At 45.9% G+C, this 23,372-nt stretch overlaps 1 protein-coding gene across 2 annotated transcripts in view; it reads right to left on the bottom strand.

Annotated features, from left to right (window-relative positions):
* Positions 1-4,279: 4,279 nt before the first annotated feature.
* usp43b (ubiquitin specific peptidase 43b) overlaps positions 4,280-23,372 on the bottom strand; it is a 45,329-nt gene continuing 26,236 nt past the window's right edge. For both annotated transcript variants that reach the window (XM_040191035.2, XM_040191036.2), the window contains 10 exons: positions 19,558-19,720; positions 17,187-17,298; positions 13,393-13,496; positions 11,345-11,422; positions 11,120-11,249; positions 8,791-9,127; positions 8,276-8,434; positions 7,533-7,700; positions 5,896-6,975; positions 4,280-5,719 (listed from right to left, as the gene is read on the bottom strand). In XM_040191035.2, coding sequence (XP_040046969.2) covers positions 5,709-5,719; positions 5,896-6,975; positions 7,533-7,700; positions 8,276-8,434; positions 8,791-9,127; positions 11,120-11,249; positions 11,345-11,422; positions 13,393-13,496; positions 17,187-17,298; positions 19,558-19,720 — 2,342 coding nt within the window. In that variant the 3' untranslated portion in view covers positions 4,280-5,708. The remainder of the gene's footprint in view (positions 5,720-5,895; positions 6,976-7,532; positions 7,701-8,275; positions 8,435-8,790; positions 9,128-11,119; positions 11,250-11,344; positions 11,423-13,392; positions 13,497-17,186; positions 17,299-19,557; positions 19,721-23,372) is intronic.

Here is a 23,372-nt window from a genome sequence, read left to right as displayed (position 1 = left end):
AAAGAAAGTGGGCATCGTGAAACTGTACACCACCAGCTTTCTAAACTAATCACATCAAGGACAGATTCTGGATTCATATTCTAAATACAGTCACTGTGCTGACGGCGAACGAGCTGCGCCTGTTTTACACGTCTCTTCCTTGCGTGTGTTAGCTGCCATCCATCTAAAGAAGCCACTACTTTTACCAACATAAGTTCGTCTTTTTCAGTTTTCTTCTTTTTTTGTTTGTTGGACATCTGCTACTAATTCTCACCCTTATTTCCGTCGCCACAGAGACACGTGAACACGAGGCCATGCTGCCTCCTGGTGGACAGGAGTAACAGCGGTGTGTACATGACATGACTATAGAGATATATCTTTAAGTAATATAATACTTAAAGAAAAATCAACTACATTTAAAAATGATAATTGTATCATCCTTTTACTATCTCATCACCAGTTGTACGTTACATTGTTGGATAACTTGTGTAAGTGTTATAACCATCAATATTGTTATTAGTAGCCTATTATTATTGATATTAGTTTAGAGAAAGATCACCCAATGCTTTTTGGGATGGACTTCCAAAGAGTCTTAACATGCCTGAGAGGCCATCGAGGCAAACGAGTGAAGAGTTCTCGACGAGGTTTCAAACAAAGCTTAATTTATTTTAACACTATAACCGTTCACAATCCCGACCACTCACGTTGTTTCATTGTGCTCATTGGAGAGAAGAGACCAGGTGATCTCCACAAACAATGACGGAGGAGTGATCCGTAGATGTATGAGGAATAAACCATTCAACTATTATCTACAGGACTGAATGTACGCTACAGCTTCATTTCAACCAGAAACATCCGTCATGGCAGAATTCTTTGACTTAAACACTGTTATTCTCAGCTTTCCACAGTGGGAGGACTCTGCTTCTCTGCTATCATAAACGCCAAGTAACCCCATCACCTTGAGAAGAACAGAGGGGGGGAATAAAACTGGCATTACATGGAATTCACGTTATATCCCCTTACATAATCGATGTATCTATTTATGTTTTTTTGTATATCTGATATAAAAGTTTCAATAAGCGACATATGGGTGGAAAAAGAAACAATATATAGAAAATCCTCTCGTTAAAGTGTTTTAAGTGCATGCTTGGTTTTATAACAAGCTGTTGTGAATTAAATCAATCCATAAAATATAATGTTTAAACTTTCACACAAGCAATAAAGATGCATGCTTCTGACAGAATTAAAGACAAACATCCATGGCTCATGCGGAGTCAAGTGATTCAAATTCTAGCTTCCAAAGCTTCACTTTCTGCCCGTTATCTCTGAGTGTCCACAAACCTTTGAATGGTGATGTCTGTTTCTCTCCCACAGACGGCATGAAGTCATGAGACCTCCCTGTGCTGAGCCTCCATGTTCACAGCACATAAAGACTGGTAAGAATAATAACGAGTGTGAAACATAGCACAAGGGCCCAAGGCAGTGATGGCCCCAATGCAGAAGAGTATCCCGGGATCCTGAATGGAGCCTCTGTTTGAAGTGACCATTAATACTTCTTGTCAAAGGACCATGATGGCATAGAAATCAACCACAAAGAGTTGCAAAGCATGTCACAAATCAAGCTCTACTATAACCACAAAGACCGGAGCAACACTAAGCGACTACAGCAAGAACTAACGTGACCAAAAAAAGATGCAAAACAACAAAAAAGTGACATACACAGACAAATCACTGTGAAAAAACACAAAACCTTTTTCAAACAGACACGGAATTACTACCTAGAGCTGCAAAAGGACCAACGGACTATAAGTCACTACATATTGACCTGGAAAACAACAGAAAGCACACAAGGAGAATCAAAACAACTGTAGAGATGCAAAAGCAGCATGAAAACAGCATTAACTTGTTCCGCAGAGGCTTGGCTGTACTGACCGAAACCTTCAGCATGAATAATTAGACACCCACCTAGTTATGACCTGGATCTTCTACTGCAAAATGTCCACCCTAGGTATCGTGACATGATGTTTCACTTTCTTGAAGTTTCACTTCCTTGATGGTTGGTGTAATGAAAATTCAAAAGAGAATCAATAGGCTTTCACACCATAAACTTTGTCAGGACATAAAACATTACGTGGCCCTTTTGGTTTGAACATTCATTCACCACCGTCTGTGAAGCATGACATTCAGTTTCCCATTTTCATAAATCTTATTTCCATAATGAAGGATTCAGGATATTATGCACTGCTTCCTTTTTGTCGGCTCCTCCAGTATAATCCGTTTTAGTTTTAGAAACAAGCTGTCCCCAACCAGCTTCATGAACCAATAAACCTACTGGTTTTAATTTCAGATTTAATTATTTATTATTAATATATTAATTCAATGTCAAGGTTTCCAACTTTACTAAAACAAACAAATAGACAGCAAAAGTGCCCCCCGATGTCTGTGGGGTAAATATAAAGGCTAGTTCAGGGTGGAATAAAGACTGGACAGACGCTGGAGTAATGACTCAGGCAACATCCCTCTTACAATAACAGGTTTCAAAAAGGTCACCATGACCATGACCTTTGACCCCCCCAAATGGAATCAGTTCATCCTTGTGGCTTTTAAGATATCCCATTCCCAACAGTATTCGGTGCAGGTTGTATAGATACGGTGCAAACAGTGAATCTAATCTTAGCTACACTAAGCTAACTGGCGGCTAGCTCTAGCTACATATCTGCCAAATTGACCATATTTTGGGAAATAGTTTACGTTTGCATCTCGCTAGGAGCTAGTTGAAGCTTAATCCTCTTTAAGGATCAAATAAATTGGATACTGAAGTGAGGTTTAGAGGGGTCGATTCTTTTTTGAATCTTAGCTATGCCAATTGGTTATTGGTAGTAACTTCATATTGGCCACATTCACTGTATTTTGGAAAATGTATTTGCCTTCCCGCTAAAACTTAGTTGAAGCTTTATGCTGCTGTAAGGCTTGAACAAAGAAGATGTTGTATTCATTTGTGCATTTGAGAGGTGCTGGTAGGAAAGGCTAGTGTCGCATGTTAGCTAGTTAGCTATGCTAATTAGCATTTAGCTGCGACTTTACACACAGCACTTCAACACTTCCACCAATCTCTGTAAGAACGTGAGTAAGCTTATTTTGCAAATTACATTTTCTTTTTTTAATACGGTATTAACAGAACTATAGAAACATTTTTGTGGGAAAACTTTTTCCACAAAATCACATTAAATATACGTACAATCAGCTTTGGCTGATGATATAATAAAAATGCATTTCTGATTTATTAAAGGTCTTTACTTCTTAATTGCATTTGTGTGTGATTGAAAATAATTATTATAATATTAATATTTTAGCAATATGCTAGATAGCTCAGTGAACGATGGGTGATTACTATAAAGCACATCTCTGCTCTTTAAGCTTTGATTGCTCCAAAAGCTTCTCTGGAGATGTCAGTGCGAACCCAACCCTCCCGCCTCCTTTTATGAAAACCATAACAGGTGAAGGGCCATGTTGGACCAACATGTGGGACACAGTAAGTGGAAAACGGTTTCATAACAGAACGCACTTACTTTCCAGGTCCTCCTCGTTAGAGCAGATGATACCATCGGAGCAGGTCACCTCAGTTGAATTATAAAACATGTTATTTTAACCCCCCCCCCCTTTGTTGAGAGGCTCAGGTGATGGTTGGCTGGCATTATAGTCTTAATAAATTAAACTAGCATGCTCAAGATGTATTCTGTGCAATAGCTTCGGATTAACTGTGACATATCATTATTAGATTAAGTGTCACTCACAACCAACCGGGCATCACACATTAAAAACACTTCTCATTATAGCTGCCGATGGCGATAAGCAGGGCCTGATTTGTAAACAGTGCACTAAAATAAATTCCCCCTCCAATTCTACTATCGCCAAATGCAGAGAATGTACATGTTGCAAGTAGAATAACTAAGCCGTACGTATGTGTGGTAAATGTTCAGTGGCTTCTGTTAGTAGAACTTAAATACTGCGTAGTCACAGTGGGTGAAGCAACATTACTGTAGAACGAAGCGTCTGATCTGATGTACAACTGGCGTGAGTTATATCAACTAGACTGAGGCGCAGACCTCAGAGAAGCCTCGATGCAGGTCTCGTGTGTGTGTCTCATCATTTCGGACACTAAGATGCAGACCTTCACCCATGGCTCATAACTCACTGCTTGAATTTAGCGGAGAACAGCTCAGAAGAAGCCTTGAATCCTGAAGAGAAAACAAACAGAACGACACCGTGGCGATAAATCATTCAGCCTGCACTCGGTCCATTTGTGAGAAAAGCCGTGTTTAATATGCAATCCATAAAACTTGCAGTGCATGAAGCAGATAATATAGAAAGTCCAGTACCAGGACTTCTGTGTGTCGTGTCCAATTCAAACCCCAGTTACAGCTTGTGTTAGTCTGACCTTGTGTAGAGGGTCCTGAAACATACACTTTGCATCTGGTTCTTAAATTACAGGTATAAAATGTAGACCTTTAAAATAGTTAATAAAATATAATCTAGCCATATTCCCCAAACAATGTCTCAGAAACATCCTTCATTTCCTTTTGGTAAAGTGTAGTTAAACAGTGATGTTAAATGACAGTTACAGTGAAGTAAAACTCTCTCTCGTCATCTGCAGTGACAGACAGCGAGGACGGCTGACGACCGCGAATCAAATACACACGGTAACTTTATTACACCCTGTGTGGATGTGGCAGAGCTTGGCTGCCAGTAGGACTCATTACATCTCTGTCTGCAAAGGAACAATTCATCTGTGTGTGTGTGTGTGTGTGTGTGTGTGTGTGTGTGTGTGTGTGTGTGTGTGTGCACACAATTTGAATCCTCTGTTTGATGCTGAAAGAGAAAACTGAGCTGTGTTTTTGAAGCCGGCCGTGTTATTGTTGGCACTTCATCAGGGAGAATTCAAATCTGTCCTCACCGGAGGCTCCCGTGTTTCCAGCAGAGGAGCCCGTTTTCTATTCCTCAGCGAGCTGTGTTCCTTTTTGGTCTGAACAAGCTCACCTGCTGATTCAACGGAACAAGTGTTTTCAAGAGGAAGGGCTTTTTTTTAGTTTTGTGTTATTTAGGGAGATGATCTTCCTCTATTGTAGCTTCCACAGACCACTACTAGTTCTCTGCTGGTTACAGAGCAAAGACACATTGAATAAGCTGATACCCAGATGGACATTTCTTGCTGTAATGTAGATGTTCCTCCATTAGCAACGTCACTCGGCAGTTATGCTCAGATCATGTAGAAAAATATGGAATTCAAAAATAAAACAAAAAGAAAGTGCATTTGTATTATAATGTGAATATGATAGTAAATGACAAAGCAAATGTGTGTGTGTTGTTTAGCTGCTGGTTTACAGATGTTACGTTTAGCAGTGTTGATTGATGATTTTGCTCGGGTGAGAGACGATGGTTTTATGAATGTATAAAAGGACTCAATTTACCAAATCACCATCAGCTGTAGCAAAACAACCGGTTACCAGTAGACAGCGTCGCAAAACAAAACAGGAAGAAGAAAATCCCCTTACAGCAGTGTTCCTCCTCTGTAAATTCAACTCTGCATAGATTTACTTTTAAGACACACGCAGGCAAGAACTGCAAACCGCACATGAGAGGGGAGCGGGTAGGATGTACTTCTCCTGCTGGGGGCCTCCATGGGTGGAGAGTGTAGAAATCAGTAGAGGTCCTGGTGTCCCTCAGGGCCGTCACAGAGGCACTTGAAAATAAAACACAAAGCCATCAGTCACATGGTAGTCAGTCACATTAATGACAGCAATAAACCACTGACTGCCTCCCACTTAGTCCCCGCATTACTCTCAAGAGAGGTCTAAGGAGACGCTCTTACAATGGTGTCTCGTAGCGCATGAAAGGGACGCAGGGACAGGTGCCTACCCAGCGACGCGGTGCTGTAGCGCGTGCGCTGCAGAGTGCCGTAGCTCGGCTTGTCGCACAGCAGGACGCGGCGGGCCGGGGGCGCCACCACGTCTCCGTTCCTCTGCAGGGAGGCGCACCTGCGAAATGTCAAATCCAGCCTCGCCTGGATGTCGCTGGAGCTGTGAGCGCGCGTCATGTCCGCCGCCTCGTAAACCCCGCCCCCCCCGTTGAGCAGCTGTCCTTTGCAGTTGCGGCCGTCGCAGCCCGCCAGGGCACCGCTCGCCGCGGTCAGCGTTCCGTTGGAGAGGGACAGTTTGGCCAAGTGGCCGCTCGCCAGTTTCTCCAGGTGGCCCTGGCCGTTGGCGCGCCGGTCGTGCCCCTTGACCGGTGACCTGGGAATGTCCTTCTTCATGAAACCGGGTCTGAAGAAAGACAGGAGGCTGTCGTGGCTGCGGCCCTCCTGAGCCCTCGGCCCCTTCCTGTCTCCGGGCTCAGTGGCCGCCTGTAACGAGTCTTTCTGCGTCCTGAAAGTGACCCCCGTCTGGACCTTGGTCCTTCTCAGCGTGGAATCCCTGCTGGGAGGTGCGCTGTGGCTCAGGTGACCCATCAGGAGGGCCCCTCTCTGAAGCTGGAGGTCCGGGTTCCTGCCGTGGTCCGGCCTCGCTCTCTTGGATGACCTGTACCTCAGGGAACCGTCATCCCGGTTGGCGACACAACCTCGGCTCTGCCCCTCCGGTATTTTGGGGGAGTAACAAGTGTCGGAGCCGGTCCTGTCGTTGTAGCTGAGGCTGCTGCTGCCGCTGGGAGAGCTGCAGTCGTGTGCCGCCTCAAAGGATCTTCCCGGGGCACCCGTCTGTGGCGGGGGGCCCACCAGTGCTATTATAGGGTCTTTGGTGCAGCGGGGGCGGCGCCCAGACTCCAGGTACTCCACCAGCTCCCCCGGCCGGGTCGGGGCTGGGTTTCTAACGCGGTCCTTGGAGGCAAAGGACCAGCGCAGTGGCAGAACTTTGCTCAGAGTCTCCTTGGGCTTCGTTGGCGATCTCATGCTCACACTCCTGCCCGGGGTCCCACGGACAAACGGCTCGGCCGCCAGCCCGTCTAGAGGGGAAGACGCCACACGTAACTACTATGACTATTACTGCTACTATCAAGGGATACTTGTATGGTGTTTAACATCAATTTGTCCTTGTCAGCAGTGTTGGTATAAATGTATGCAAATACTGCCCATTCACAATAATTACAAAATGTTCTAGATTAGTGTAACGAACATTTGGAATTACGTAATTACCATTATGTGGTGTTCTTATTGCTTATTCAAGGGAGGCGAAAATTTCACAACCCCAATATGTTAAAAGACACCCAAGTCTCCTTTGAATTTATGCCATATTCATCAAAAACATTTAAACAATAGTCTTTTAATGTATTTGCATCCGGTTACTACCTCTATATATAGTCGTTTTCTTGTTACTGGTAGAGTCTGCTATTGTTTTTACACAGGAAATGATGCATTATTGCTGTTGATGTATATCTAAGATGTATATCATTTCACAAGAGACAAAAGTCTCTGCTAATACAAACAGACCGTTTTCTACCACAGCTACTCCACATGAGACACAAAGTAGTGTTTTCTTTAGAACACTACTCCAGAAACCAACTTGTTTCTGCCGTTCTGGGGGGGTCCTCTCCAAACACTGGCAGCTCAGGAGACTCTGGGACCTGAATGGGACCCTGAGGTGCAGGTCCCCCCGACACCACGCTGCCCCTCTTACTGCCCCCGGCCAGCCGGACCAGCCAGTGGTCAGAGGCGGACGAGCTGGTGGAACCTGCAGAAAGCAGACAAGAGGGACGATTGGGTTTTGCATATTAGTTCATCCGAACACAAGCTTTGTGCACAGCGAGAGTCACGGTGAGATCCACACTGCTGAATGAAACGGGACAACAGGATATAATCCAATTCTTCATCCGCCCGTCAACATCCTACGTCAAAGCCACTGCTTCTGTTCTGCTCAGGAAATGTAGACCTTTGCTGGCAGCGAGTCCGTTTTTCAGAGGCAACAATGAAACAATGAAACCGTGTTCATTTCGGTGTCAAGTATTTAAGCAGGAAAGCCCGTCGAGCGGGAGAAATTATAATATCTGTGATTGTGACTACAGCTGGAATTATAGTCTGTGTGTCATTAGAAATGATATCATTATATTATAACCATTACTGTAATATGAATTAAACACATCAAATCTGATGTAAACTACAACTATAAAAAGGAGACGTTTAGTGAACCTGTGAATAATGATGGTGCGAGTTGTGCAGATACACCCACACTACCTCCATGACTTCTGTACTAACGGGCTACTAACCCCCGACTGCTCTCCACATGTTGACAATTTGAAAGGGACCAACCGGTGACTGAAGAACTGGCGGACCAGGGGGGGATGGTGTCCCTCCTCTGATAGAAGAGGATGTAGGCTCCACGTGTGCACACGTCCGCTTCAGGCACCGGCTCGGCACTGCTGTCGTCAAAGCCGTACCACTGGCCGTCCACAGAGTTCCTACAGAAGGCTGCAACCACAGTGACAATGGGCCGGAGTAAGTACCAGGAAACGTTCATGTCCATTTGGCAACAGCGTTCCAACGAGCATCAGCGCACTCAGCTGTTACTGACTGACTAAGAGTTGCTGTTGACTCTTAGTTGTATTTTCAGACTCGGTATAAAGTTGCCCAGATCTTTCAATCTGATTCATTTCAGGCGTATTGCCCTCATGAAACACTTTGGATGGCAGCGCTTCTGACATGTCCTTTAAGTTTCTGTCTCTATTTACTTTTATTTCTTCTTGATGGTAAAAATCCCTTTGTAGCTGCCATGTTAACACAATTCTACTGCAGGTCTTTCCTGGGAAGGGGGCAGTTAGTCAGACCTGTGTAATGGCCGCCGTGCATTCCTCCGTGGTGGTTGCACACAGCGTACAGGTCGTACAGGAAGTCGGGAGGAGCCAGGTCAGGCCGTCGGGGCTGAGTCCAGCCCGGCTGGAGAGGGGGCTGATGGGGGCCGCGGCTCACCATGTGCGGCGCCATGTCCAGGCCCGCCAGGGGGAAGTGCACGAAGGTGGTGAGCTTGTTCCTCCGCTCCCCCACCTGCCTGAAGCGCTTCAGGTGGAGGATGAGGATGTCCGGCAGCGTCCACAGGCTCATCTTCACCATGCCCTGCTGCAGCTGCTTACAGTGGGGGCACTTCCAGGCGTCGTCCGGGGCCAGCTGGTGAGGGGGAGGGAGACGAGGGGATGGACCTTTTTATCAATTCGACAGTGCTTCGTCTACGCCAACTCCAGATAAATCACAATGAGTATTTACTTTTGCATGTAATTATATTCTTTAAAAACTGTTTGACTGAACTCCTCTCTAATTGTCTAGTCTTTCCATATCTCTGCCCGTTGGTCTGCGGTTCTCTCTCAGTTGGGCCTCACTATGTATGGCTCTAATGCATTTTTCTATGTAATGGGTATTTTATTTGGTGGAAGCTGTGGGTATGTGCATGTGAAATGCATGAGTAGAGGAGCGGAGGGTAGACGGGCGGATGAGGTGGGCTCATTTTATTTTTCATCAAGGTCCATTATCAGAATATTTCTTGCTGGATTTTGTCGTCATGGTGGTTTTTAAGTGAGACGTTTGATTAAAGGATATCAAAAGTCTCCCTCTCTCCCTCTTCTTGCCACCCAGTGAGGGAATGTTGGGTTTCTGTAAATTATAGAATATATGTTGAATATAATATTACTAATATATTGCATGTGAATGACCGCACCAGATCTAAATATGTTGCCAGCTACTTTTGAAAGTACTTTTCATATATTCCTGTTGCTATTTTAACTAAGCTGCAGCAATGAGTTCTCGCCTCTCAACAAGGCCATTTATTTACAGCAGCGGTTGGTGACATTTCTTTATGCGAGTTCCCTTTTCTCACATCGATGTGGACTCAACCGAACGACCACAACCGTCAAAAAGGAATGTGCTGTCTTCTGACTGAAAGTTGTCCACCATCAGAACTCTATCATGGAAGCCTTTTGTAATAGACTGCACTTGCTAAAAAGACATGAGAAAATAAAAAAAATGCATAAACATACAACACTGAACTCAGGAGACCTTTCACATTCATCTCTTCCAGCAGTACGTACTTTGCACAGACAGTGGTTTCATTTCCCCTTCTGCATTGTAGAAACAAGTAATGCAATTATCATGTGGTTCAGTTGTTAATCCTGAGACGTGACTAAAGAGTTTTCTTGCAGAAGAGTTGAAGCAATGTGAATAATGTGTGTTAACTAAAAGGACTGGAAACATGAATAGAAGGACGAGATACAATAATAATGATAGTATCACTCCATCTTTTAAGGCTCAAATGGACAGAATGATGAACAGCTAATTATTTTGTCCGCAGTCCCACAAATGTACCAGAAAGTGGCCGCTAATGTCCCTCAGCTTGTGAGAGAAATGATAATATTGATTGGCGACATGAATTAATCAGCCTGCAGCGCCACCAGGTGGTCACGAAAGGCAGCAGCAGCATCGCAGCAAGTCACACGCAAGAGGCACAATAGCAGCCAGAAAAAAAAGGATATATATATAAAAAAGGCCAACCCGGAAATCTTATAGTCCGCTACATGTTGGGAAAGAAAACTGAAATATGCTCTTTTACTGTAAACAGGGTTGATTCTACACTGTATTCATTGGCATATATATATAATCACACACACACATGCTTCCCTAGCTGTGTAGGTCCTCATTCATTTTTCAGAACGTAGTAAAAGTGTTAGAAGTCCATGGCGGTTCTGTGATTGGGCTGATAAATAATTAGTGTATAGTGATTTTTGCGACAAGGTTGTTAATCACTTAAAATGTGCATCTGGGCCACATATATAGTGGTGTGTTCCATGATGAATATACATTTTCCTCCAACTGCACAGATCTTAATAACCCGAAATGTTTTTTGGATTCAAGTTGTACCGAGTAACATATGGATTTCTAAACTATATTTGCAGTTCCTGAATTTCTCATAATGACGCACAGCGGTAGACAAAACTTCAACTTGCCATCATCCATAGAGAATAAAATGCAACCTGCCTTAAATATCTCTTCATTCAAATAGTATCTATCTATTTGTGTAAATATCAATACCGGAATACTTTTCCTGCAATATTTTAGTTTAATGAAAAGTGTGAAACCGGCCACATCATCAAAAGACAACGGACGCACTACCTGTTCCTCTTTGGTGTAGAGCTGGAAGCATTCGTCCAGCGTGCAGCTGTACTGTTGGACGTGATGCTGCTGCTGATTCCTCACGCTGTCCGCGTCCTTCACCACCTCCTCCTGGATGTTACCGAACAGGCTGTGGCCCGGGACACAACGAGGATTAGATACTGCAGTTGCAAGTCAGGTTGGAGCGAGAGACTCATGTCTGTGTGTAACAGGAAGCGTCCTGACCAGTCTTTGATTCTGTGCTCCCACTCGATGATGAGCTTCACATGCGGGGGTCCTCCTGAGCAGCAGAGCTTCAGAGCTCTAAAAGACACAAAGGTGAAAGGTCACGCAGCGCACAAGGTCCATAAACCACTCCGGCATTACCCTTTCCACTCGCACCAAGATCTCTGAAATCAGCCGCACGGTAAAATGAGTGCATGGACGACCTTATTCTAACCCTTTGAGTGCACTTTGTGATGAGGCTTCTTCACCACCAGGTGTCAGCGTCACCAATGACTGTCGTGAGAGCGAACGAGTAGCTGGGAGATCGTGTACAGAGGATTCAGCTGGAGATGTTTGAGGTAAACAATGTTAACATTTACAGATAAACAACGTCCTTTTGTTTTGGTCGTAGACCTCATAACAAAGCCTGGTTCCCACAGCTGTAGAATTCCTTTGCTGGATTCTCCATCACGTCCCACAGTCCAGATCACACTACGAGAATTGGTTGAAAGCTCAAGAAACAGCAATTAAGTGGATCTTGAGTAATCGTAATCTTGACGCAAATTACTATTTCGAAGAGTGAAAAATATATTTGACTCGGTGCTGCAACAAAACAAGGGAATGCACATGAAGCTCAATAGAAGTCTTCCAAGGAGCGTCTCAAACATGTTTCAAATCAAACCTCAAACTGCGGCAGAGAGAAATCACGCATCAAACACACCGTTTGCACTAAACTGTGTATTGATTTGTTGAGAACAACTCTACAGGAGCTGCTATTAGTCACAGCAGTGGTCTCACAATGATATTACACAGGTACCATGTTTACTATGCTCATCACCGTGCTAGCTTAGCATTCTGAAATGTGTTGATTAGTACAAACCAAAACGTGCAGCTGAAGCAGACATTAGTTTTTTAGCCATTAGGTCATGAGGACGAACAGTGAGAGTAATACAACTCCACCCGAATGAATGACATGTGACAATGACATGTTGTTAGCAATAGACTACGTCAATATCTCCTTTGCTGTGAGGAAACATTATCACGTTGGTGCTGTGTTGGTTTGACCCGAGGACAGAGAATCTCTGAATGACTCCTTAGTGTTTAAACCCTTTTGTTACATTAGTTTCGAGGATACAGTGTGCTTCACATTTGCGTTTCAAACTATCTGAATAGCTTTTGCCACATAAGCGCCACTCAACAAAATTAGCTGCTTTTAGTAACTCTTAGCAACGACACAAATGGAAGCCCTTCAATGGCCGTGCCCAAAATGCCCCCCTCGAAACAGCAACTCGCTCCTTGCAAGCAATCACACATGTGTCAAATTCTGTGAAAGGGACAGAGTGTCTGCACATTTCCGTCAATGCGGCCAAATCACTCTTGTGATTTACAGACACATCTGTGTCATCAAAAGGTGCTGGACATAACGACTTTAACGGTCATGTACCATTTGCTTCGTGTCAAAATGTCTCCAGTAACTCGCTGCCTTGCTTACGGTTTTCTCAAGAAAGACTTGATTCGATTAGAGCAGTTTCAAATTTCATTAAAATGGATTATATTAGATCAAATTTGAAAGCGCCTGGGAACATTGGTTCACTTCAGCGTGGAGATTTTGGAACAATCATGGAGCAGTAATTCCACAACATAAGAACACATTGAGAATAATCTAATGATGTTTCCAGTCTAATACAAGAATGAAGTGTCCAGACAGATGGCAGACGCGCTGCTGCTGGTGCACCTGCAGGATTACATCTCAGCTCGAGACACACGGACAGAAATGTGTCAGAAAAATCCTTTCCCTGTCCTGCAGGCACCTTTCACTGCATGAATGCTAACTTGTACTTTGCGTAACAGCCTAAAGCTGCAGAGAAAGATTCCGCAGCCCAAAACTGTGCAGAACAAAATCCAATAACAAGTAGAGAAATGATAAATGTACTTTGAGCTCTGGTGAAAGATCAATTAACACATCCAGAGCTGGAAAATGTTGAGTAAACGTGTGTGTGTGTTTGTGAGAAACATCAGTCCTCCTGCAGGATGAACTCTTCTGGTTCATAAACTTCCGACGTCCTCACCTGTCGACAGCGGGGTGGAAGAGAGGCCGCCCGTCCTGAGGAGACAGGTAGCTGTAAAACGCCGATCCTCCCACCACGCGGACGTTGAACAGCACTCTGGTGTTCTGAAAGAAGAAAAACATTCTACACCGTTTCACTTTTTCATTGAGTACATCACAGCAGTACTACTAACTAAACAGGGGTTGTTATTAATATTAATAATTAATTAGTTTGACCCTCCGTGGTTTCACTTTCTGGTGTCATCTCCATGGAGGATCTTTAATTAGTCCAAGACTGTGAGTGATGACCAAATATCCTGCCAGACTGATGGCGCTCTCATCAGCCGCGGCAGAACTTTATGCTCAGCGCTAATTAGCCAAAGTTAAGCTCGTAAGCTCATGACACCGGCTTTGCATCAGCATGTTAACGTTGTCATTAGGAGCCGGTCATTACGCTGACGTTAGCATGCGGCTCAAAGCACCGCCGGGCCCCGGGTGCAGCCTCGGACCCTCACACCACGTCTGGTTCAGGTCTAAAGGGAGCGCTGCCGCCACACAGTGACTCACCACCACCACCTTGTGCAAAATGCTGCTGCGACTGCCGAAAAACAATGGCGTGTCTACGTTGGCAGGATGAGCAGACTTCAACGTGTCTCCGTACTTTAGCGTAATCAGTTTGGAGACTTCAGAGCATTAAAAAGTTGGCTCAAGTGATGTTATGAATCCTGTACGGGTGTGCAAAAGAACATTGGCTACTACATTTGTGTATTTTAGCAACGATTTCCTTCCTAGTTTTCTGTGCCAGACAATGTGCCTTCCGCAGCAAAGAATGACTTCAAACATTTAAACCACGAGCATCAGATGAAATGGGAAACGCAAACAAAGGAAGCGACGGGGGATCGTGTTCGATCGGACTATCGAGAAGGTTCAGAGGAAGGCTTGAGCCTTGGCACATGAAGTGTTGGAGAACAAAGTGGGCCAACATGAGAAACAGGCCTAATATTCTCAGTTTGAATCCACATGTAACAGCTGGACGCAGAGCGTTCTGTTTGCATTCAAAGTATTATTTTACAGAAAAGTAAGCCAATGATAAACCCACGGATCATCAGATTACTCTCTCGTACCTCTCTAGAGGTCTGGAAAGCCGAGCCGATAAAAGAAAGAAAACAAATATTATTCTGATATCTTCTTGTCCTCAGCTGAAGCCGTCTTATATTACTCTGAGATCTGCTTAGATTGGAGGAGCTTCACCAGCGCTTTGCAGAAATGAAATAGATTTTCTCTTGTTCCAGTGAAATCAGGTGTTGACGCTGCCGGCTGAACTCAAACTGAAACACCCACTCGGAGTCTCGGAGTGAGAGAAGCTCCGCGCAGCAGGATCGCTCTGAGGACGAGGACAGCTCATTCCTGCAAAACATCGACAGGCCGAACACGCGAAACCCGCCGGAATGAATAACCGCCAGATGCTGTAACCAATAACAGAGCCGCGTAACCAACACCGTGTTATCATCCGCTCAGCGGTGCGTTGACGCACGCGGCGGGTATCAAGCTGCCCCCCGTGGCGCTCGGGGGTCGTGTGGCGCTTTTCCAGAGAACTCATCAACTTTTTCCGCGTGATCCCTTTCAACGTGCCGCAAGAAAAACAAAAAGTGGAAAAATAAAATAAGAGGCGGGATGACAAGTGTAAACCCCAAATAAGTTCTCTTTTCATTACAGATTTGCGTGGGCTTCCTGTGACGTGAAGACCACCCAAAGAGTCCGGCCAACTTCTTCTCCCTGAACACGCTTTCATAAACCACGTGTATGAATTCCTTTAAGACACAATGCAGACATCTCAACACCTTCCAAATGGTTTGGATTTGAGCTTCTGACTGCGCAGAAAGACAGAAAGATCCATAGGTCCGCATGTTAAATACAGAATTGTCTTGCCCCAAAACACTGATTCTCTAATTCCATTCATAGCTCCGCTTCAGGGGAGATCAAATAACTTTGTGTTCGGGATTTTGGCTGCTGGTTACTTTTTCCATCAGAAAAAAAAGAGGAAACACCTCATTGTGTGTGTGTGTGTGTGAAAACTGAACAAACGAGCATCTGAGGTCTGGTCAGGCTCTCCTGACAGCATGAAGCCTGTCAGAAGACCGCACACGTACAGCGGCTGCACCCGTCTCTTAAACGCTTCCCCCTGACAAAATGCCCGGGCTCGCTTTCAAACAGGTTTGATCACTTTTTGTGTTGAGTGTGCTTAACGCTTGTGCCATTAAAGCCTGACAAAGCAAAAGATCTCTAATTATGACGTGTGCACAGAACAGTGATCCACTATGTGGTGAGTTTAAGCCTTGTGCGTGTGTGTGTGTAGAGGGATTTACCGTTGTTAGAAACACACATCAATTGGCAAAATAAAAACAGAATAGCAGTCAAACAGACAGTAAACTTTTGTGCGTCTGCATCTGGCCAGTAGGAAACATGAAGAGAAGCTAGTTTGCGAGCCAGCTGCCTGCTGGTCAGGTCACTATTCCACGCTGTTGATCGAATATGAGCTGAACAAAGTTGTCTCTCTGGCTTTAGACTGAGTTACACTTGCTCTGGCGAGCATCAAGCCAGCCGTTGCTGAGATGAAGTATCAGCAGCAGGGAAAAGTTGTCAGAGGAGGCCCTGCTCTTTTGTTTTTCAATTGCACATTCGCCGCATCTAAAATTAGACAGCGACGGAAACATACACTTGTTTGTGTGATTCGTTGATGCAAGAACACCGCGGGTAGTGAGGAGATGAATAAAAGATTTAGAGCAAACATCTGCTCCGTGTAAAATGATTACACTGAAGGAGCCCGCTTTGAATCGATGGCCCAAAGGAGACAGCGCATCTCCAACAGAGATCCTGAAGACGTTGCACCTGACTCTTCATCTCCTCCTCGTCCGCCGCCTCTCTGCTGGCTCTCGTCAAAGACCACCGAGTGATGCACTGCGAGCCCGCCCACCCGCCCGCTGCAGCGCCGCCAGCAGCCAGCGAGCAGAAACTGGCGAGAAAGCGTCCCCTTCGGCTTAAGTGGAGTGAGTAATTGATTCAACAGTGTACAGCAGGGGTGCATCCGAGCCACCGGTTTGCACCTCTATCATGACGCCTCGCGTTGAACCGGAGTCACACAAAGCCGTGGCGAGTAAACTAAGCGAGCGCGCGTCTTTTCAGCCGTGCAGGGAAAAGTGCCATGACTCACCTTCTGAACTGATCAGGTCTCATTAACACACAGCTATATATATATATATATATACCCTAATATAATATGCCGTAGCCTCAGGTAAGCTGGCTAACTTTAGATTTGAGGAAACAGCTCCAGCATCACAATGTATTAAATGCATTTTCCCCCTGCACGATGACTCACCGATGTGATTACTGTCTCCGTCCCCGGCCAATAAACCCCGTCCCGTTACAGGTGCCCCGGCCAGCGCAGCAGGAAGGAACCTTGTCCCCAACCCTCAGAACAAGCCCGCCCCACGCGGGCAGAATGTAAACGGGTGTTTTTACGAGCACCACGGAAACACTTTCCACCGACTTATTACACTGCAACTTTAGTTCTGGAGTTTTCTGGTTTAGACGCAGTCAATACAAAACAGAATGAACAATAAATCCAGCGCTGCAGCTGGCGGCCTGCTTTTGTCCTCGTAGGCAAACTGTCTCCGTGGCGTTGCATCAACGGGCCGCTGCTTTGACACGTAGGCGTCAGTGTGCGGGATTGTGAGCCACCGGCTCCTGGCACTTTTGACACAACCCCCCTGAAAATGAATTTCCACACAGGGATAAATGATCAACTGTGCACAGTACCTGCGCCTGAGCCCCATTGATCATCAGGTAATAAAGCTTGCTGAGGATGCTCTGCTGCAGCTGGTCCCAGGAGATGGATCGGTCCTCCCTCATCAAGAACGGAGGTCCAAACCTTCAACAAGGAATGGAAATGAGTTCGCACGCAAGGACCCGCTCCACATTATCCCCGGCCGACTCGCTCGTCCCTTCCTCCCATTGTAATGCAAATGACCATTTATTAACTTTATCGGCACTACAGCAGAATTCTCATTACAGCATATCTACGGAACGACGGGGAGAGATAATGAGTGAAAATAGATGAGTAGGAGACGGACGAGCATCCCTGTGAAAGGATAGATCACATGACACATTCATCATAACACCCATCTAATTGAGGGCAGCCCTCCGTTGTATGCTTGAGATTTATTAGAACGAGACCACGGGAGCATGTATGTAGACCAACAAAGACACACAAATGCACATACACAGGGAATGACGATGGGGTGCTAATAAACTGCACGGTGATCAGGGGTGTTGGATGAAAAGCTTTGCTGTATCTGTGCAGTCACCATTTTGTCTTTTTAATTGCTTACTTGTATGAATCAAACACAGCCTCAGTCACAATTTGTTTTAGATCATATATGAGCACCACTGAGTGAATTAGGTCAGATTGGGGTTCAGGATGGTAACTATTAACATTCTGTGGTGGCAGAGGAGTAGCAGCGACCACAACACGGGATGAGACAAATACACGTCCAGAATCACCTGGAGAGAGAAAACAACTCCCCTCTCTGGCATTATGGTTTATTTATATAGGAACATACTGTGTATGTACATTGGGTTAGCAATTCTGCAGCTCCGCCTGCTCACAGCAAAAGCTTCTGTAATCGATTATTAGTTTTGTCTTTCCGTCTAACCCGACAGAGAATCAGTAGCAAAACGGAACGAGTCGAATGTTATAAGGAATAGTTAACTATACACCCGAGGTGTAATGTGAAAACAGCAAACCTTACATGTGAAACTTGGTGAAATCCTTTCTGTTGGTGTCACAGTTTCCACAAATCAATGACATCTCTGAGCTTTCACACTTTGCTGAATTTCAGAAATGTGCGTGTGATGATATTCTACAGGAAACCAGAGCGAGAGATGAGCTCGGGACTCCAATGTCATTTTCTTGGCACACACAAGTCCTCCAGCTGTCACCCGAGGAGAGCGGGACGGGCGGGCGGTTTGATCAACGAGGGGAAGGCGTTTGAAGGAGAAAGCGGGACGTGGATGCGATTGGACTTTCCCACAGCCGCGTTGGCACGCTCACCTATATTGATCCCTCTGGACTCTGTCAGGAGACGGATGTCTGATCTCTGCTTAGTGCCAGATGTCAAGAGTCCTCGGCCGTTGGGTTTCGGGAACTCTTCTCGCGGTGAGATGAGACGGCCTCTCTGTAACAGGGAGCTAACGTGACCTTGACATGAGACACTGCGGACGGAAGCTGCGGCACGCGGAGAAGCTGTTGGCGCGGAAACCAAGAAAAGAAAATAAACCCTCAACGAGTGACCGTGAATTCAGAAGAGCCGGGAAATGGCGTTTTGCTGGGCCCTGAAGTCCTGGTTAAATGTGCGTTGACCAGTGAAAGCGGGGGCTGATTTCCTGCATGGAACTCACGCGCTCATCGTTGAAACGTTGGGGGTCCGGTTTCACGCGGAAGTGAACCAAAAACAGGCTTCTCAGGTTTTAGCCGACCACAGCAGATTAGAATCGGCGGTGGCTTCGCGGTGCGAAGTGACGCTCGGGTGGTTGAAAACGGTCTTTTGTTGAGAATCATGTAAATCCAAATCCAAATGTCGGGTTGGCAATGTTGAAAAAGGCCAAATTGCAGATATTGATGATTATATTACGATCAGATGACTGTGTACCTTGATTACAGTAAAAACAGGACACTTTTTCAAGGCAGATCACAAAAGCCTTTCAATAACAAAATGTGCTAACATGTTTTTATAACATCTATTTGTTGTGATCAAATCCTTTCAAAACTTTTTAGTGCAAATAACTACAGAAAAGAAACAACTACCCTCCACTATCCCTCAAACTTTGATCTCTGGTGGATGATCAGGTATTTTATTGAGCGCTACCTGTACAACCAAATAATGTTAGATACTAACGTTCCTTTTGGCTTTGGAAATAACGGCAGCTTACTTTCTGCACGTGGTAATCAGGTTTGTCGGACACGCTCGCAGCAAATAAACACAGTTTTATCCTTTCCTCACAATTCAAACGGAGCGTCGCCCACATTAGAGCCTCATCACTTCAACATGAGCGGTGACTGAAAGCTCGACAGGCCTCGTTAACGCTGCGGCGGTCGCGTATCGCAAAGGGTCACTTGATGGTCGATTACCTGACAGCCTGCTGGCCGCCGCCTGCGGCGTTGCACACCAGCAGCAGAATCTTGACGGGGACGCCTTGGTTGAGGAACTCGGAGGACACCGTCCCCGACGAAGGAAGCCTCTGCCCCTCGGGACCAGTGCAGTACGGAGATGACGGGAGGCTGTGGTGGTATCCTGGCAGAGAAGGAGCAACACGGCACAAGTTCAGGGAGGAGGTGTGAGGACAAAACTGGAAGGAGCCGCCGAAATGGGTCATGGGAAGCGGACGTGGCGTTTTTACATGTGACCACGAGCGCAACCGCAGTTCTTTTGGTAAGCGTCAAAGACGAAGCGGGCACTTCACCTTTTCTCCTTGAGAGGAAAACAAACTGAATTCCCGGGGCCGTTAAACTGGACACCTCCAGCGAGGAGGAGAATCGAGATGCATAAAGTGGCGAGGCAGCAGCTTTCTATTTGGGGAGCAGATGGAGCGACGGCCGCCTGCACTCTCAGCAGGAGGTATTATCGGATGCAGCTTCTGCTCCACATCCCGTCCTGGTGGGGCGCCAAGCGGCACCACTCCTCCACCCCCCCGTCCCCCGCTCTCATCACACAGGAGTGGGACATTATAAAATCCGGGCGAGCTGGTTGGCTCGCACGGCGTCTCACGTATCGATGTCACTCGACTGGAGCAAGTGGCGAAACTCGATGAAATAACGTGCCGTATTTTACATGGGCTGTGACCTCTGACAGCTGTGGGGAATGATTTATGGGGGTAAATCTCATTTTAAATGGCTGGCGATACATGTTCATGAAACGGCAGTAAAACGCAGGGGTCACCTCCTGGCCTGTCGCGCCGAGATTTACACGGGGACACCGGGGAGGAGACGCAGCTCTCATCGCTCGTTTAATCACTTTTCATGGCTCGCCGTCAAAAACGCTCCCGTTTCTACACATTTCTTTCAAGGCTCGTGTCAATGTGTTTTTTGTTTTTTTTTAGCTTGTTCCCTGGATGATTGATGAGGGGAGTGTGAGATGTGAGTGTGTGTGTGTGTTTCCAATTCCGTAGATGTGTTTTAGAAATGACTATTACCTTGCAGCCATAGTGGCACAAACGGGTACACACACACACACACACACACCAACATGAAATTCAATGTTTAGCCTCCCGTTGATCCTAATCTCACAGAAAAAGCTTCTGACTGATTCAGAGACACCGCAGGAAGCCGGCGAACCGCTCGTCGCTCTGCAGCATCGGGCTTTCTCGTTGTCAAACAGACACACAGGATGAGCCAGACTAAACACAGCCAGACAACGTGAAAGCCCATAATTAAACACCTCTGCCCCCTAAAGGGATCTACTCTGCTCACAGCTACAGCACCCCCCACACCCCAAATCCCATTAGCTGTCTGCACAGCCACATTTAAAGGTCTGTGAGCCTGGAAGCAGGCCGGACAAATACATGACTCACGTCTGACTGTCGCCAAGTTCAAAATAGATTTAACGTAAACACACTACCTAATTGGCTGAATGTGACTAATGAGGATTGTAAGTCAGGAAAGATGAGATTACGTGATTCAATAGTCACCGCCGTGTATATGAATTTGTGCTCCTAAGTGAGTTATTTAATAGTCGTGATTCCTTCTTCTGGCCGGACATGGCAGTGCAGCAAGTGGGTTGGCTGGATTTGTGCAGCAAATGCACAAATTGGCAACTTATCTTGACAGGAGGATGGAGAAAACACATTCTACTCATCAAGTATTTAAATATTGCCAGATATCAGATTTGATCTATATGCAGAGCGATAGTTCATTGGCAAGCTGGTGCTAAACTCCGCATGTACGCACACGCTGACGCTGACACGCTGATGTTCAGCTGGTAGAATGTTCACATGGGCGGCACTGACTGCACTCATAATATACAGTAGAAAACCGAGGCATTATCGGTTGATGCAGTTGTTTTTGAAGGGCTAAAACACAGCTGGATGGAAACACGGATAGAGGCAGAACATTTTGTAAAAGAAAAAAAATCTGCTTCCCACCAAAAGAGGAAGCTGTGCAGCGCTCATTGTAAGTCGCTTTGGATGAAAGCGTCAGCTAAATGACGTAATGTATTTTAGAATTCAGACTTTGACTTCAACAGAAGCGCTTTGAGGAATCAAACCATCGTGGTAAGGGCATCCGAGACAGAAGTGGAAAAGTGCCTGAACCTCATGCTGGTCTCTGTTGTTGCTCACGCGTTAATTGCGTCCGGCTGTTGCTCAGCGGGGAGCGAGGTCGTCCTTCGGTCGAAGGGTCGGCCGCTTTTGATCCACGACTCCGCTGGTGTCCACGTCCACTTAAGCCCAAATTGCTCTCGTAGCTGTGACTGCGGCGTGTGAATGGTTTGAATGTTGGTAACTGGCGGGCAGGTGTCTGTCGTAGCGCCGCTCAACAGTGTATGAACGGATGAAATGAAATGATGAAACGATGGCGTGCAGCGTTACAGTGCTTTGAGTGGTCGGAAGGCTAGAAAAGACATACAAGTCCAGTCCGTTTAGCATTTACCGTAAGACCGGTCCGACAGTGATGATCGCATTAAATAAAAAGTGGGCGATGGACGGACAGGAGACCGGCCTTGTCGGCTGTTTGCAGCAGAGCTGAGCTTCAAGAATCTCAAGTGAGTATTTTACAGCAAAGGCCAATGACCTGTGATGCCATATTAGTCTCGTCCCTGACACTGATACCCAGCACAACAACGTTGTTTAGTCAGCGCAGCGTCAAATCTCAAAGAAATGGAAGGTGTGAGCTTTGAGAGTTTATACATTATTTATTTTGATCATTACTTGATCGCCACATAGGGACATGAAGAAGTAATGTAACATCACTGCATGTCTGTGCACTTCGACAAGAAGAAGCCTGCAGTCTGAACCGGAAGGGGCTGTTTTCTGAAATGGGAGTGATGTGTGTGGGCCTCTTGGACCAATTCAAAGATTTGAGGGGGCTTTGTAGCCTTTCCAGAGCATGACAAAAGTGTGAGGAATGGCTTTGTTCATTGCTAATTGGAGGCCTTTTCTCCTCACTGCTGCCATATAGCCCCGCAGGACTACTCTCTGCTTCAGTAGCACTTCATGAAAGTCTATTGTTTGGTTCTTGGTTTTAAATTTGTAAAACTCCTTTTTTACATCCAGGAGAAACAGCAGCGGCCTCCCTTTTGTCTTTGTCCTCCGGTTTTATCTGTTGCATTCAGCTACAAATCTCAACCTGCCAGCTGTTCCACCAGCATGTCAACGTCTCTAATAAATCATTGTATTAAATAATTCATAACATCAACAGTGACATCCCATTTCACAAGACGTGTTAATGATATGCTGTTCACAAAAAACAATAAGGATGGCTGGAGATGTAATGGCACTATCCAAAGCCTTTTGGTCAGCTGACACGGCGAGAATCGCCAGAGTGAGACTGAAAGCGAGTAGCAAGGAGGCAAAGAGCCGCCATGAGAGAGGCTGGTGAGAGACACCGGACAAAAAAAGTCACAGCCCATAACAGAAGGAGGGCCCCCATCACGTCGCCAGGTGAGTCAACCCCCACCTTTCTGCTCGCTTTGATCTCCTCACGGAGGAGTCAGCTGACCAGACTTCCAAACGCCGTCTTTCATCTGGCTGTGAGACTCCTTCATCAACCCTCCACACAAAACACAGGTTTGCTTGTTGTTACTTTTCTTTCAAAATTGGGACTATAATCTAAATCTCAAATGGCAAATTAAAACACGCTTGTAACACTTGTAAGGCAGAGTGGCACAGTCACAGGCGCGAGCACGCCAACATAGTGGCGCCGTAGCAACACACGTGATAACGGAGCCGTGA

The sequence above is a fragment of the Gasterosteus aculeatus genome, chromosome 11 (assembly GCF_964276395.1).
Source record: "Gasterosteus aculeatus chromosome 11, fGasAcu3.hap1.1, whole genome shotgun sequence".
Classification (NCBI taxonomy): domain Eukaryota; kingdom Metazoa; phylum Chordata; class Actinopteri; order Perciformes; family Gasterosteidae; genus Gasterosteus; species Gasterosteus aculeatus.
Note: the sequence above shows the minus strand (reverse complement) of the source record. Positions and strands in the feature narration are given on the sequence as shown.